This window comes from Bombina bombina, chromosome 4 (assembly GCF_027579735.1).
Source record: "Bombina bombina isolate aBomBom1 chromosome 4, aBomBom1.pri, whole genome shotgun sequence".
Classification (NCBI taxonomy): Eukaryota; Metazoa; Chordata; class Amphibia; order Anura; family Bombinatoridae; genus Bombina; species Bombina bombina.
Window position 1 is genome coordinate 78748918 of NC_069502.1, and position 17555 is coordinate 78766472.

Sequence of the window (17555 nt, forward strand, 5' to 3'; positions counted from 1 at the left end):
CATATAGTGAGACCTATGTCTGCTATAGCTCCGGTGTTGTACATTGAAGCTCTAAAAGATTGGAGTAATAAAGAAATTTGTGTAATGTATATGCTAGTCTATGAGTAATTACTCACAGACAGTAAAACAAGTGGTCCCCAAGTGAAAAATTTGGGTGAACCACCACGGCCGCAGGCAGCACAACAGCAGAAGATAATTAATATGGTTATAAATTATTGTGCTCTAATTCAAGCCTCTTAAATTATAAATATTATACGCAGGAGTCTATAGTTGGCACCCTGGGATTTACTTCTATACGTAGCTAGGAATTTAAATATAGTTCAGCCCTTCGTGAGATACCCCTGTGACCGACAACTCTATCTACCACTTCTGGAAGTAGACTTAGAAATCTACTCACATGAAATAGGAATAACATTTGTAAAAATAGATAACGAGATTGGTAGCATGCTTAGTTTGTGTCAACTTATTGGCATAACAGCTTCTAGGATCATAAGTAAGACTCCATTTACATAAAGATTACATTTCATTTATAAACATTAAGCATGTGGTTAATAGCTTGGGTGTAATATGTCAACCCATCAGTGGTCGATATAAACAAAATTCCTAACTATCTTAGATAGTATTAAGCCTGCTGAATACAGATGCTTCATAGGGAGTTGTTGAGTAATAAGATAACAGCCCTTGGTGGAGTTAATTTGGCAGCAAGCCAATATGAGACAGTTAGGAATATGAGAGTTTGGCTGTGAAACATAGTAGGTATGTTTTTTTTTAAACTGTTGTAGTATAGGGGTTAATGTGTGCAGGGATATTAAATTGTGCAGGTGTGTGGTATGAGCATATGCAGGCTAATAATGGATACACAAATTCAAAATCCTTATAGAAATTAGTCCATTAAAGATGTTAGCAGTTTTCAGGCATCGACTAAATCTCAGATACCTATCTTCATGAAGTCGATAGTCCGGTGGTCTGTCTCTACACTCCACGACAAAGGGGGAACATTATGTATGGAACAGCTTTTCACATCAATTACTCAAGGATTTAGTATCATCAGCCAGCTCTCACTAAACAAAACTATCCTTAGGTCCTGGTTCTCCTATCATATTTAGCCCACACCATGTCATTGCTCTCTCCATGGACTTGAGATTGTCAATTGCTGGGATTCTAGTTGACTCCAATAAGTACAAGTTGACTCTTGCTCTCCATATGTACTGTACAGGGCGATATTAGGAAATGGGAATCGGTGATAACAGTTAGCGATACGGCTATACAGGTTCAAAGATCCTAGGACTGTTAGGCCATTGGACACCATGGGTAAGGTCCGGTTTTGATTTCCTGCTATGGATCTGTCAGTCTCAACACAAGTACCGCATGCAGGAACACATACCTCTGTCTAATACATTCCCGGACCAGGCCCAGTTTGTGTTGAAAGCGCATGTGGCTCCGTGTTGTGGGCTAGATCTCCAGAGACCTTCTTTTGGACCTCCTCTCTGCTTATTTTAGCTGTCTCACATTCTTTCCGATACAGTCTGTGATCCGCTAGCGGGCATCGTAGCATAGATCAAGTCTCCATGCATCCCAGGAACTGCATGTGTAGGTATAGGATTTGGCAGGGTTTTTTGTCGATCCAGGTTTGCCGAAGTCTGCGTTGTGACCAAGTGGGCTGCTCTCCGGTCAAGCAGAGATCTGGGCTGTTAATTTCTGCCGGAACATGTTCAGCGGGTCCCTGGTGTGTCCTATTTTGAAGCTGCCCTTTAAAGAATATAGCGCACAGATCTCTCTCTAGGTCTCGGTAGTGATCTTGTAGGAGTCTGCTCATTTGTGCCTCCTATCTTGCCAGTGTCTCCATTTGCGCACGGTGAGTTGAATGCGATTATTATTTCAGAATAGTCCCTTGAGGTAGCACCTCCTTATGGTTAATGGTTCTCTTTTAGGAGTGAAAGAGGCAGTCTAAACACATCTGCTATACCCCAAGTATGGGAGGGGGTGCTGAATCCTTGTGGTGAGGCTGCCGCATTAGGTTCCAGCGGTCCAGATCTGGGTCCAGTTTTCATAAACTCTGCAAATTTGGTATCTTTAAGATCTACAGTTCGTGGTCTGTTCAAAGTTGCAAATGGTTTTAGTCAAAGTTGCAGGATTGGCTTGGTAACCGGCGGGTTATAGAAATCATACTTAGAGCCACACATATTGTGAACTAGCATGGCTGCTGCCTAGACATGCCCCCCCATTCACCTACTTTTTGAGCTTTACCTAAATACTTATTTAATGTGCAAACTTTGTTTTCATATGAGAGCCCTTTATACAGTTTACTTATATGGATAAATTACGGCAATATTCATCTATTTTATGTGGCCTAAGTATAAAAATTATGAACCCTCAGGGCTGAGGTTTTTACTTCTAAGCACACATCAGTTTACAATTGTATATTTATATTTGTTCGTTTAACAAGATCCTCAAATATTTAATTTAATACTTCTACACTACTACCAAAAGTTAATTTAGTCATACTCCGAATTTAACCCTTTCGGAACTCTTATCTGCATCATAAAAATACAAAACACTTTTTTTCCCGCTAGGATATGATCTAGATTGCCTCCTTTATAATTCATCTTTACTTTTTGAATGATGGTCAATTTTAAGGTATCTGCTTTTTTGATGAAATATAGTAAAATGTGATATTAGTGGAGTAGTTAGTGTACCTGATTTTATATTTATTATATGTTCTCTTATCCTTTCTCTGATCTCACGAATCGTGAGCCCCACGTACTGTACATTATACTCCAAGCACATTAATAGATATACTACATACGTACATTTGCAATTAAAACACTCTCTGGGGCCTATCAAGCTCCGTACGGAGCTTGACGCCCCGTGTTTCTAAAGACCGCTGCTTCATAACCCTGTCTGCCTGCTCTGGTGAGGCGGACAGGTATTGACGGAATTCAACCCGATAGAGTACGATCCGGTTGATTGACACCCCCTGCTGGTGGCCGATTGGCCGCGAGTCTGCAGGGGGCGGCGTTGCACCAGCAGCTCACAAGAGCTGCTGGTGCAATGCTGAATACGGAGAGCGTATTGCTCTCCGTATTCAGCGTTGTCTGTCGGACCTCATCCACACTGTCGGATCAGGTCCGACAGACATTTGATAAATAGGCCTCTATGTGTTCAAATTGTCTGTCACTGCACTTCTAAATCCATTCTCTTGTTCTAAATATTTACACACTTTGCATGTGTAATTAATACATCTATATACACCTTTTTGCCTTAGCCATGAACTTTTTGGATTTTTGTTAATAACTGGGAACTTGGAGGGGAAAATTATATTTCATTTCTTATGTGGTAGTATCATTGCATTTGGCATTCATCATTCTCCAAACTGAGAATTTATACAGATTATGAGATAGCTCTTTTTAACTTGTATTTGTTTTTTTATTTACTGTATAGTGTATATTCTTCTCATGTTGCTCACAAAGGGATTTCATTTTTAAATGTAAATTAGGAATAATTTAACTTGGATGGATATGTGGAGATTCTGTGTGGTCTAGAAAAATTGTCCTTGGCACTACTTACTATCAATTTAAAACAGAAAAAAAAATGTTTTGGCTGTGCTAACACTAAGGAGTGTTTTAAAAGAGAATATCAGCAATAAAGGCCAACAAAGAGTTTAAAAACTTAAATTCAGCATTGACTTATTACACTGTTTAATATCCAAGACTTTCTACATAAGGACGTTGCTGACGCTATTACTTTTAACGGAACATTAAAAACAGTAGAAATGAGTAATCAGCAAGCACATAATAAAAAGACAATGTAATAGTACTTGATCTGAATTTGAATTAAAGGGACACTAAATCCAAAAGTATTTTTCTTAGAGCATGCAATTTTAAGCAATTTTCTAATTTACTCCTATTTTTAATTTTCTTCATTCTCTTGGTATCTTTATTTATTTGAAAAGTAGGAATGAAAGCTCAGGAGCTGGCCCATTTTAGGTTCAGCACCTGGGTAGCATTTGCTGATTGGTGGTTAAATGTAAAAAAAAAAATCTGATAATTTAATTCAATTTTCTGTCCCACGTATCATGTGACAGCCATCAGCCAATTGCAGGCTTACGTGCATATCTACTGTGAACTTTTGCACATGCTCAGTAGTAGCCTCAGAAAGGCTGTGCACAATTTGGTAATGGAAGTAAATGGGAAAGTATCTTAAAACTGTATGTTGTATCATGAATCATGAAAGTAGACTTTAGTGTACCTTTATATACAGAGACCATAATGATGGTCATGTGTTACATTTGTCATTTCCTGTTGTCAACTAGGAATAGCTTTATTAATCTTTCTAATAAATCTGTGTATATCTGTGCCTGCTGCTTACACTCCTCCAATCAATGGGCACAAGCCTTATACACAGACTAGCTGCATACCAACACCTCATGTCCATTTCTTTCAATAATCAGCTTTAATGGTCATCTACCCCTTCTTGGTTCCATTGGCCCCTGAAAGAGACTGTAGCTGCTTCCAACAATATTAAAAAAAAACATAAAAAAAATGCACCACACATTTTTATTATTTATTTTTTCTGATTTTCATGTATTTTATCTGCTCCCTGTTTTTCCTGGCCTAGCTACATGCTACATATTGTTAGAGCATCTGACAATGACAAATGAGACTAGATAAACAGACTCAATGGATCTATACCTGGAGTGCTCTCAATCTTTACAAATACCTGTATTTGTTTTAAAATAAGTTTGAAGTGTTTTAAAGACATTTATGTCTTATGAAAATCATTTGCTGGGCTTTATTGCTTGGATACATTGTGCAAATATAACTGACTTGAAAACCACTTTAGAATGCATGCCAATCTGAGCAATGCATTATTGGGTTGGTTTATCCTAATCTATTATTTAAGAATAGTGACGTCCAAGTTTAACCAACCCTGCACAAGTCACTTGTTTGGCACAGAAAGGGTTACCATACCCTTTCCAACTTAACCAATTTGTCACAGTCTAGCCAATCCAGATAAGCTTTTGACTTTGTTAAACATTGAACCCACTGAACTAACACACTGTATTCTGTTCTAGAACTTGAAAAAAATGCCCAAAACTCTCATTTAATGCCACCCACACTAAACTTATTTTTATTCTGCCACAACCTTAGATTATTTTAGGAAATCTTAAGGAAAAACACAGACTAAGAGATTAAAGATTCCAAATACCATTTAGCAATTAAGCTAAAAACATCATCAACAAATGCAAATGCTTCCTGCTCAATCAATTAAAGTAAAAAAATTAATAATAAGCACTATTCCACTAATAAAAATGGTGAAACCAATAACCAAATAAATATATATGCCCACTATACCCATAATGCCCTTGTTCAAATCCCTTTAAAAGACATACACCCATATCTCTCTGCTTTGAAGCACAACAGGTTAAATGCACACTTGTCACCTATAAGCATCACTAGACACTAAGGCCTCGATATATCAAAGGTCTTGCGGACCTGATCCGACAGTGTGGATCAGGTCCGCAAGACCTCGCTAAATGCGGAGAGCAATACGCTCTCCGCATTTAACATTGCACCAGCAGCTCACAAGAGCTTCTGGTGAAACGCCGCCCCCTGCTGACTCGCGGCCAATCGGCCGCCAGCAGGGAGGTGTCAATCAACCCGATCATACTCGATCGGGTTGATTTCCGGCGATTCCTGTCCGCCTGTTCTTTAGACCGCTGCTTCATAACTTGTGTTTCTGGCGAGTCTGAAGACTCGCCAGAAACACGGCCCTTCAAGCTCCGTACGGAGCTTGATAAATATGGGCCTAAGGATCAATCAACATTCAGGCCTTTCAACCTGTGATGTAATCTCTAGATAAAAAAAAAAAAATCGCCATTGTGTTTATCATTAATCCCGTGCATATGATTTTTGGATTACGAAAGAGAGTCACAAACCAGATCATTTTGAGTTGTTTTCAGTAGGTAAAGTCGTTCGAGCATACAGGGGTATTGATTGCATTTTAAGATTGTGATCACTGGAAAAAAAACACTGACAATTCTGGCCAAAGTTCAGAAATCATTATCTGCCGAAAAAAAGTAAGATTATAATCAACCCCACGTTACTCTTTAGATCATATGGTTTTAACTACAGTAACAATTTATATGTAGAATTTATGTTTTAAAACTATTTTGCAGCAAATCTATAAGGTGATATTTCTCAGAATATTTTGCTTGTTTGTTATCTTTCAAGCTGATGCAAGGCTTTCATTGTGATCTGCAACAAAAAATGTAAGATGCAGATCTAATCTATACCTATTCAACTATCCAGTTTTTGTTTTTTAATTTCAAAATATTTGATATTATTCCTCAAGCCTTGTTAAAGGGACAGTAAAGTCAAAATTAAACTTATATTATTCGTATAGTGCATGCCATTTTAAACAATTTTCCAATTTACTTCTATCAAATTAGCTTTGTTCTCTTGCTATCTTTTATTGAAGATTTCGACTAGGTAGGCTCATAAGAGCTCAGGAGTGTGCACGTGTCTTTACTACTCTATGGCAGCAGTGTTTTGCAACATTGTATAACAAAGCTACAAATAATGTAGATAAAGATACCAAGAAAACAAAGCACATTTGATAACAGAAGTACAATGGAAAGTTGTTTTAAAATTGCATGCTCTATCCGAATCATAAAAGTTTAATTTTGATTTTACTGTCCCTTTAAGTCAAATATATATGTTTCCAACCACAAACACAGGCTGTAATTCTGCAAAACAAATATGCTGTTTTGGCTAAAAAAGATATAATTAATAATACACTCTAGGTTGTTTCAGATGAGCCCAAACAAAGAAAATTATTGCTTGTTTTTCATAAAAGAGAAAAAGTATTAGAGTGACAAACTAAACACAAACCTAATAGAAAAGTTAGTTATGTGCAAACAAAACCTGCGTAATGAAAGATGTATGTATAATTCATATTAATATAGTTTAATATCTAATACAACTTTTATTATATTGTGTTCCACAGATTTATGAAGAAGTGAATACTTCGGAACCACAATGAAAGACAGGATAAGCACTTACTCCTTGATAAAGTGGCGCTCAAGCCGGCAATGTTTACTTGAGAGAGATCGCTATCAACCATTCTTTGTCAATGGACAACAACCATGAGTTTCCAGAATACACATCATGGATGTTAAAAAGCCTGGTCTTATAACTCATATATTGGTTGGACTAAAACAGATGGTGTAGACGTCCTTGCCACCTTAATGGACTGAATTGTAAGCTATATTTTAATTGCAGAATTTGTCTGTCAAAGGACAAGATGTCTCATGACATATACGTTATGAGTGATGAATAACCGTCCCTGGATGATATATCTTTATAGAAAAGACAGTGTAAAGATGTTGTTTTATAAAGAATACAACCTGACTGATTAGTTGTTTTTTTTTTGGGGGGGGGGGGGGGTTTCACACAGTCTGGAAACAGATAGTTTTTTCTTATATGGGGTAGTATGCTTTAAGGGACCCAATATGATTCAGAAAGAGAATACTATTTTAAACAACATTCCAATTTACTTCTATTATTTAATTTGCATTCTTCTTCTTATATCCTTTGTTGTAAAAATAGCAATGTACATGAGTGAGCCTATCACACGAGGCATCTATATGCAGCCTCCAATCAGCAGCTACTGAGCCTATTTAGATATGCTTTTCAACAAAGTATATTGAGATTGAGGCAAATTAGATAATAAAGGAAATATAAACAATGAGGAGTAACCAGAGGATTCCAAAAGTCTCATTAATTCAAAGCGAAGCAAGACAAAGTCTGGAATTTGTAGAGAGTCCTAGTTTCAGTGCAGTGCTAGTTAGTCCAGGACTGGAGTAAAATATCAATCAAAAGTGTCCTTAAGCCTTGCCCCCATACCTCCGCTTCTGCCTATATGTATATAGCACTTGGAGATAGACAGTGTAGTCTGGAGCCGTTCAGGTGAGTAAACCTCCACGGTGCCGAATCCGTCTGCTCAAATGTGCTGGTATCCTAAGTGTCACATGGACCCCTGTCCTGGATCAGCTCCAAATGAGTGATAAGACCCCTCTGAAGCCGATCCAGTCTGTGGTACCGTGGTTTGGCGTCCCGATCCTCGGTGGGCGTGTTCCCAGTTGGGTAGCTTCCTGGTCCGTCACCAGTGAAGCTGTAGACGATAGGCTATTGGGAGGAGGAAGGGAAGAGGGCACCTCAAGTAGAGGAAAAGTTATATTTAGCGTAATATAAACAGTATTTCCAACCATGATGGAATGCAAACAAGTAACAGCCTCTGATGTAACCCCAGTTACACAAGATTCTGTGATCCAACGTGACTCCTTTCGTTACTTGTTTGCAAATTAGATTACAGACATAAATTTATTATTATCATTTATTTGTATAGCGCCACCAAATTCTGTAGCCCTGGATTTAAAAGTTGTTTAAAATTGCATACTTTTTCTAAATCAAGAAATTTAAAAATTTGGTGTTAATTTCCCTTTAAAGGGACACTGAACCCAAATTTTTTCTTTCATGATTCAGATAGAGCATGTAATTGTAAGCAACTTTCTAATTTACTTCTATTATCAATTTTTCTTCATTCTCTTGCTATCTTTATTTGAAAAGAAGGCATCTCAGCTAAGGAGCCAGTACATTTTGGGATCAGAAACATGGACAGCACTTGTTAGGACAACCCAGGTTGTTCACCTAAAATGGGCTGGCATCTAAACTTACATTCCTGCTTTTCAAATAAACATACCAAGAAAATGAAGACAATTTGATAATAGGAGTAAATTAGAATTGCATGATCTATCTGAATCAGAAAATATTTTTTTTGGCTTCACTGTTCCTTTAAGCAAATATAAACTCAAGCTATCAACAGAACATTATTTGGCAATTAAGTTTGGGCATAAATATAATAACCCCTGAATAATAAGCACACACTCTATCCTTAAAACAACAACAACATGCATATGTATTTTCTTTATTTATTTTTTAATATTCCAGAATTTACTGTACATAAAACTCTAATGTGGTAATTACATATGTTGGTAGGGAAATTTCCATTCTGTTTGATAAAAAGTGCAAATGTATTAAATATTAATATATTTTTCTTATCAAAGCAACTATTTTCAAGGCATTGCGTGTTATCTATTTTTTTTATAGAAATTTAAATAAGAACAAATTGACACACTTGCTGTTTTATTTTTGTAAATAAAGATGTGTTCTTTAATGTACCTACTATTAACACTGCTAATACAGTTCACAAGGATATAATATTTAGTGAGAAATTCTGCAAAATCTTGGGTTTACTTTTTTGAGTGTTATATTGTAATGTAAGGTGTCTCCTTCACACCCAGAACACTGCATAGGTAGAGAAAAAGGTCTCAAGTGAAAAATGTTATATTTTAATATAATATCAGCACATTTGTTACCTGCACAAAAACGCAAGTGGCATTATGCTTGGTCTCTAGTAGACTATTGCTGTTTTTCAGAGGTGACAATACAGCACTATCCTGATATAATGGCTATTGTGCCTAGTCAGACTCTACTGAAATAAAATAAAAATAAAAACACTTGGTAGAAAACCTAACATAAGTAATGATGTATATAAAATCTAGATACAAAAGGCTATTTCATCACTACCTTCCAATCCTCTCTGAGCCCAAGTGTGAACTAGTTAATAAAGCTCTTTAGCCAAAATGTATAATTGTATTTTTATTTTTATTCAGCGCTATATTATTATATTTTAAATGTTATTGTTTGTGATAGTTTATCTGTAACACAAATTATTTAATTAAAAGGAAGCTTTCACCAAATTATAATATGTGTTTGCAATATGTGCTTTGTGTGGGGAGGTATCACATGAAACTGAATATTTAATCTCACTTCAACACTAAACAGCTCATATATATGTGGGTTTACCATAAGCAGTATATGTTGCAAGGATTTTGGGAAAATTGCACAATAAAATATTTTGGGCCAAATTGCGAGTGGAGCCCAAAATTGCGCTTACGCAAGCTCAATATTGGCGCTCGACTTGTAATATCAGCACACGCAATTGTGCTCTGGTATTATAAGTGAGACGCAATGGTAACGGAACATCATATTTACATTGCATGGAAGCTTTGGGCTCACGAGACCGTGCTTCCATAGGCTCAAATTGGAGCCTCGTTCTTATGCCAATAGTCATTGCAGAGAACGTAATGCAGCGAAGGGGGTAAGACACGCAGAGATGGGAAGAAAAGTGTAAATATATATGTATATGAATATATACATATATATTTGTGTTTATATGTGTATACACACTAACACATACATATGTATGTATATAAGCATAAACATATATATCTTAGTAAAAAATAGTAATTACACAGTCCCCATAGGCCGCAGTTTACCCCACATCCACAAACTTTAAGCCCTTGAAACTGCTTTGTGCAATTATATTAAAAATAAAGATGCTACATTTTCTTTTTTATTTTATCAAGGAATCTTACACTGTATTTTGGGGGCAATTGGAGGACATTTTATAAATTAACCAGAGGTCTGACCTCTGGTTCATTTTCAGAGCGCTAATTGTTACCGCAAGCTTGTGGTAGCATTAACCAGCCACTTGTAATGGCTGGTTATTTATAGCGTGCCCGTAAATGGCCGAATTTGCCCGTTTACGAATGCATGATTAATTAGTGCTCCACTTGCAATCTACCTGATTGTCTTGTTTGGTATCTAGAACAAACACCTTTTTTTTTTTAAAATATTTTATTTATATTTCAGCAATGTATACAATTAACCAAATGACAGAAGTAAATTGAACATTTTCATTTACCTTACAGAATAACATAAAATTGTTTGCGCATCAAGCATAAAGACATAGCTTTTTTCTCTTTTTTCCCTTTTCCCCTTAAAAAAAAAGAAAGAAAAAAAAACAAAAAAACAGAACAGCTCAATCATGTCAGTACTTTCATGATTTAGGTATACAAAAAGAGAAATAGGCACTTATATTTTGTATATTCACATCCTGTCCTGTTAATCAAGGACTTCACTGTAAAAAAGAGAAAGAAAAAAAAAAAGAAAAAATGTTTCCTTCTGTTTAAACAGAGAGAATAAAAAAAGCGGCAGTTGTTCATAATTCAGCCCTTTTAACAAAAGGAGCCCTAATCAGGGTCACAGCCAATTCACTTTGGGGGGAATACTAACGGTGTATCTCTATCCAAGTAGTATTAATTACCTTATCCCACCCCAAACTGAGGTTAACACCTGCTCACTAATATCAACCTGAAACCAACAATTTACAAGGCTATAAAAACTTAAAAAACAAAAAAAAACATAGGAAACATAAAAAACATAAAAAATATAAAAACGTCAAAGAACAAACAAAACAAGGCAAAGCAAAAAAAAAAACAAACAAACAAAACAGACCAGAACACAAAAAAAAAAAAAAACCCTCCTTCCCTCTCCCCCCGTTCCACCTACCATATACCTAGAAGAACTAATTCTGAGTTCTTAAATGGAAAAATCATGTATTCGATTTCATTTTGAGAGAGTGTTTTAATATATATTGCCCATTTATTAAAGAAATTCTTTATGTCCTCTTCACTATCTATATCTGTATCCTTTTGTTCAAGTAAGCATTGTTTTTTCAAACAGTTTTGAATTTCAGATATGCTAGGAACAGAACGCATTTTCCATTTTTTGCTAATCAAATACCTAGTGGCTAAAATAATGGTAGACACCAGCTTATCATTTGGATGGGGCTCATTTAAGTCATCGAGACAGAGTATAATCTGATATAAGGATAGAGTTATTAAAGGGATTTTCAGCACGGATTTCAGACAATATTCTAACTTGTGCCATACTTTTCTAATTTTTGGGCAAAACCAAAACATATGTTCAAGATCTGCTGCTAATAATGAGCATTTGGGACATTTATTGAATTCCAAAGTGTGAACCTTGTGGCCTTTCTCCGGGGTGAAGTAAGCTCTGTGCAGCAACTTAATATGTGCTTCCCGCCATGTAGCAGATAATGCTACACTTTGCCTATAGACTGTTGTAGAGTTTTTACATCCACCATGTTCCGGTCAGAGATTGAAGTCCATGTTGATGCAAGCTTTGCCAATGTTACAGTTCCCTTATTGGTAGTTAGTAGATGATAGCATACCGAGATGGACATCTGGTCTGTTCCTATAAGTATAAACCAGTTTTCTAACTTGCCTAGCGTCCAACACCATCCTACTTCTCTCGTTATTTAAAAAAGGAAGTGCCTTATCTGCAGATAGGCAAAAAAATCTCTATTAGGTAAGTTAAATTCCGCTTTCAGCCCTTCAAATGTTTTAATTGTTCTTCTATTACCATCAATCAAGAGGGATAACTTGTTTAGGCCATTCTTATGCCATCTATGGAAAGCCTCAGTAAACAACCCAGGTTGAAATTTTGGGTTACCTATCAGAGGAAGGTAATTTGAGACCATAGGATTCACTGAGATAAGCTTTGATATCTTCCACCATGCCTTAATAGGGTTAACTATTGATTTAAGTCCCTTAATTTCTAAAGGTATCTCTTTAGGGGGTGAATGTAAAAGTGCTAAGGGAAGATATGGATCACAAATACTTAGTTCAAGATGGTTATTTAAGATATAATCTTTAGACAAAATCCACCCGGTTGCTATCCTCGCCAGAAAGCTAAGGTTATATGCTCTAATGTCTGAGAGTGCTAGGCCTCCAAATTCACATGAGAGAGAAAGTTTACTAAGCGAGATTCGTGCTTTTTTCCCTTGCCAAAGAAACTGACCGATTAGGGTATTCATCAGCCGAACATCTTTTTCAGGAAGAATTAATGGAACATTCTAGAGTATGTATAACAACTTAGGGAGAAGAACCATTTTGAATAGTGCAACTCGTCCCGAGATTGACAATGGTAAACTTTGCCATAGTCTAAGTTTCTCCTTAATTTGTTTTATAATTGGGGGTATATTATATTTGTAAAGGTTGCCAGACTTTACTGGAATATTTATCCCTAGATACTTAAAAGAATCTATTACTACTTTAAATGGATTATAAAGACAAGAGTCCCTGTTTTTTTGGATCCATAAAATTTCTGATTTAGATGCATTTATCTTGTATCCTGAAAAGGTACCAAATTGATCGATTATCTGCAGAAGACTGGGAATGCTAGTTTTAGTATTAGATATATACAACAGGATGTCATCCGCGTATAACCCGATTTTCATCTCATGTTTCGAGATCTTAATACCCTCCAGAGATTGTCTTAACATAATTGCCAGAGGCTCTATAGCAACATCAAAGAGAAGTGGGGAAAGAGGGCACCCTTGACGTGTTCCTCTTTCCAACGTTATCGGAGAGGAAACTATTTCGTTGACTATCAGACTTGTAGCTGAGTGTTTGTATAAGTTCTCTATAAATTCAGGGAATTTGCCTTTGATTCCAAATTTAAGCAGGGAGGTATTTAGATGTTTGAAAGTGATGGAATCAAACGCTTTTTCTGCATCGATAGAAAGAATAGCCATATCTGATACATCCTCTCTCTCCCTTTTAGAACGTGAACATTTTTCAAAGTATTCTAGTGTAACTAATACCTCCCTAATTTTGGCCGAGGAATTCTGTTTATTTAGGAAGCCAGCTTGATCCGTATGTATTACTCTAGGAAGAATTAGATGTAGTCTAGAGGCTAAGATGGAAGTTAAAATCTTGTAATCTGAATTAAGTAGGGCTATTGGCCTATACGATTCCTTTTTCGACGGATCTTTCCCTCCCTTAGGTATTAGAGTCGTATAGGAGGAGGCAAATGAGGATGTAACTGGTTTACCATTCATGTAAATATCATTATAAAGATTTGTTAAATATGGAGAAATTTCTACAGAAAGTATCTTATAAAATTCATTCGGTAGACCGTCTGGCCCAGCCGCTTTATTAGTAGGAAGACTAGAGATAACGTCAGCTACTTCCTGAGCCGAGAAGGGGGCATTAAGACTAGAGATGCAATCTTCTGTTAGTGAAGGGCTCACTATTTTATTCCAAAATTCTGCTGCATTCCCACTATCATATCCTTTATATGAGTATATGTCTTGGTAGTACTCCGCAAATGTAGAAGCGATTTCATCAGGATTCAAAATTCGCGTACCTTTATCTATGATCTCTTCAATATATGATTGTTTTTTTCATTTTTAACTAGTCTAGCCAACATCTTTCCGGATTTAATCCCAAACCTATATAGTTTGGCTTGAGTTTTTAGATCTTTTTGTGTTTGTTGAGCCACTATGAATGTATCGCGGGCCTCTTTAGCTTGCACATACTCAGCCCAGTTTAGGGCGTTTTTATGCAGCAAAAATGTATTATATGAGTTTGATAAAGTTTTTTGTATTTCCTTTTCCTTTGACTTCAGTTTCTTAGATAAGGTTATGTTATAAGCCAGGATTTCGCCTCTGAGGACCGCCTAGTGGCCTCCCAGAACGTATCTGGACGCTCTATGTAATCAGAATTGAATCGCAAAAATTCCTCGAATTTAGTCCTAAGGCAAGTTTTAAACTTCATATCTGAGGCTAGATAGTGTGGGAAATAAAAGCGCAGGAATTTAGGTTTTAATTGTTTAAGCTGAATTACCAGGGTGATAGGGGCATGATCAGATAGTAGGATAGGAGTGATTGCGGCTTGGACCATCAAAGCTCCTAAGCGATTGTCTGTCAAGAATAGATCTATACGAGAAAGAGTCTTATGTGCTTTTGAGAGACAGGTAAACTCCTGGATATCAGGGTTCTGGCTTCTCCAGATATCGCGTAGTGCTAAGTTTTGTTTTATTTTATAAAATATTTTAAATTCTAAATTGTCCTTCTTTTGCCTTTTCTGTTTCGTATTTTCTCTAAGTCTATCAAGCGGGCACTGTGGCGCGATATTAAAATCCCCTCCCAAAATTAAATGCCCTTCACTATATAAAAGAAGTTTAGATTGTATTTTATTCCAAAATTCTAGGTCCAAAGTGTTGGGGCCATAAATATTACATAGCGTGTACATCTCTTTAGAGATTCTAACTTTTAAAAGCACATATCTTCCTCCCGGATCAGACTCACAATGCACAACTTCAAGCTGAATCCTCTTCCCTATTAAAATAGCCACACCCCTTTTTTTCCCAACACTGGGTGAGTAGAATACTTCTCTGACCCAGGCAGCTTTAAGTTTGCGAGATTCTTCAGAGCTAAGGTGTGTTTCTTGGATAAACCCTATATCAGTCTGAAATTTTCTTAATTGGGTTAGTATGGCTTTCCGTTTAATGGGAGTAGAGATCCCTCCCACATTCCACGAAGTTATCTTAACTTTTTCCATTTTCTTATAGTTTTAATATGTACACGAGAGGAGGGGGGGGGGGGAGAGGAGGAGGAAGAGAAAGAAAGAGAAAAAAAACAAACAAAAAAACAACACATCCCAATAACCAACCAATATCCCTCTTTACCCTTGCCTTCATATTTCCCCAGTCGCTGGGTCAGCTCTGTCTATGAGGAGACTGATCGTCCCGGTACTGATGGGTCCAGAGATATAAAGAACTTCTCAGCTGCAAGAGCCTTTGAAAAAAAATGTGCTGTGCCATTCACTGTTCTTTTAATTTTAGTGGGATAGATTATCGTAGCATCATATCCATGGTTTATAAATTTGGTGCAGATAGGTGCCAGATCTCTCCTCTTGGAGGCTGTTTCAGCCGAGAAGTCTTGAAACAAGAGGACCCTAGCACCGTTAATATTAAGAGGCTGAACTTTACGAAAATGTTGTAAAAGAGTAATTTTATCTTGGTAATTAAGCAATTTTGCAATAATAGGTCTAGGTCTGGGAGTGTTTTTGTTCAGTGTACGAGGTGAGCCCATTCTGTGTGCCCTCTCTACCAAGATACGGGGGTATGAGGGTGGGAGGCTAAGGGCTGCAGTCAATGTATCTGAGATAAACAAGCTCAAGTCCTCATATTGTTTCTCTTCTGGGAGACCAATTATTCTAATGTTATTCCTTCTACTGCAGTTTTCTAAGTCTTCTAATCTGGACAGGGTTTTTTGAATATCACTACAAATATTATCAAGCTTAGAGCCATGTATTGCTGAAACGTCTTCTAAGTCAGATACTCGCTGTTCAGCCTCTTGCAGCCGAGATGAGAATTGTCTGATTTCTTGTGTTATAGAAGATATGTCTTGTTTAATTTCCATCCTTAAAGCCTCAAACTTAGGAGAGAGGGCCTCAGAAATGCTGGCAACCAGACTTTGAATATTTAGTGTTTTGGGCATAGGTGTACTTAGAAAGGCTGATTGAACCTCAGCGGCTGGATCTTGTGTGCCTTTGGGCTTCCTTTCCCTTTGTCATAGCTGGGGAGGGTGTTTTGGCGGAAGGGCCGAGAAACTTATCCATGTACCAATTGTGGTTTTAGTGATAGTGAGAGGGTGATAGGAGGAGTTACAACCAATTCGAGTGTCTGTATATATAGAAAAGAAAAAAAAAAGGGGGAGGGGAGAGGTGTGATAGTGACCCCAAAGGGGGGAGGGGAAGAATTAATTAATTGTTAGTTACAACGTGTGAGTGCAAAAAAAAACCCCACGGGGGCAGTGAATTTGTGATGCCCAATTATAATTAATTAGGTGCAATTACCAACCGGTAAAGAATTCTAAGTTAAAAAAGTGGCCTATCCAGTTCCGCCACAAATATGTGAACGTGAGTTCCCCCCAGTAATAACCATATATAGTGTATAGTCTTAGGTAAACTTGCCAGGGGAGTTATGAGACCCAGGTGCCAGGTTCAGCTTAACTGAGCTGTTGCTCACTCAAATATTAAGTACAGAACAATAAACTAAGGCTGTCAACCTTTAAGAGACAGCAGTTATTAACTAAAGATAAATATATGCCCTCAGAGGCTGTCCCACAATACAGGCGCAGGTTGATTTTTGTTAGTAGCAGTGGGATTTGAGATCTTACTATGGGGAGAGTTATTTTCATCAAATCACAATACTATGAGAGGGGAGAAAAAATAAGGCACAGAGGAAAAAAAAAAAACAACACTAGGTATATAAATATACCTGATATTCCACAATGCCCCTTCTCCCTTCCCCTTTCCCCCCTTTTTCCCTTTGTTACTCAGCTGAGGACTTCCCGCTAGAAACCTGAGATGCTTTGGGGCTTATTTAGCCCTTAAAAAAAATAACCTTACAGAGTTAATTTAGTCAAATTCTAAAGTCACTCTGTCCAAGAGGGGGGGGAGATTAGTCAGATATTAATTAGTGGTTAATTGGAATGAAAAATTCTATGGCCACCAACCTCCAAGTTAAAGGCCATTAATCTCTAATGTCAATTGTCAGTTACCAGAGCATACTTGCCAAGGAGGCTAAAGGAACACATTTACCAGGTTCAGACCTAAATACACTATTATTCATTCAGATATTGTCTCCAGTATAATAGGCTAAGGATGCCTGCGTTTAAAAAACGTCACTCATGACATAGGACACCTATGAGTTTGTTTGGCCCTTTAATAGGGCACCTTCAAGGGGAATCTAGAAACTAACTTAGTCCAGTTC

General features: G+C 37.0%; 1 protein-coding gene across 2 annotated transcripts in view; it reads left to right on the plus strand.

The window, feature by feature from the left end:
* Positions 1 to 9829, plus strand: part of LOC128655921 (uncharacterized) — a 233721-nt gene extending 223892 nt beyond the window's left edge. For both annotated transcript variants that reach the window (XM_053709526.1, XM_053709525.1), the window contains exon 6: positions 7009 to 9829. In XM_053709526.1, coding sequence (XP_053565501.1) covers positions 7009 to 7044 — 36 coding nt within the window. In that variant the 3' untranslated portion in view covers positions 7045 to 9829. The remainder of the gene's footprint in view (positions 1 to 7008) is intronic.
* Positions 9830 to 17555: the final 7726 nt, after the last annotated feature.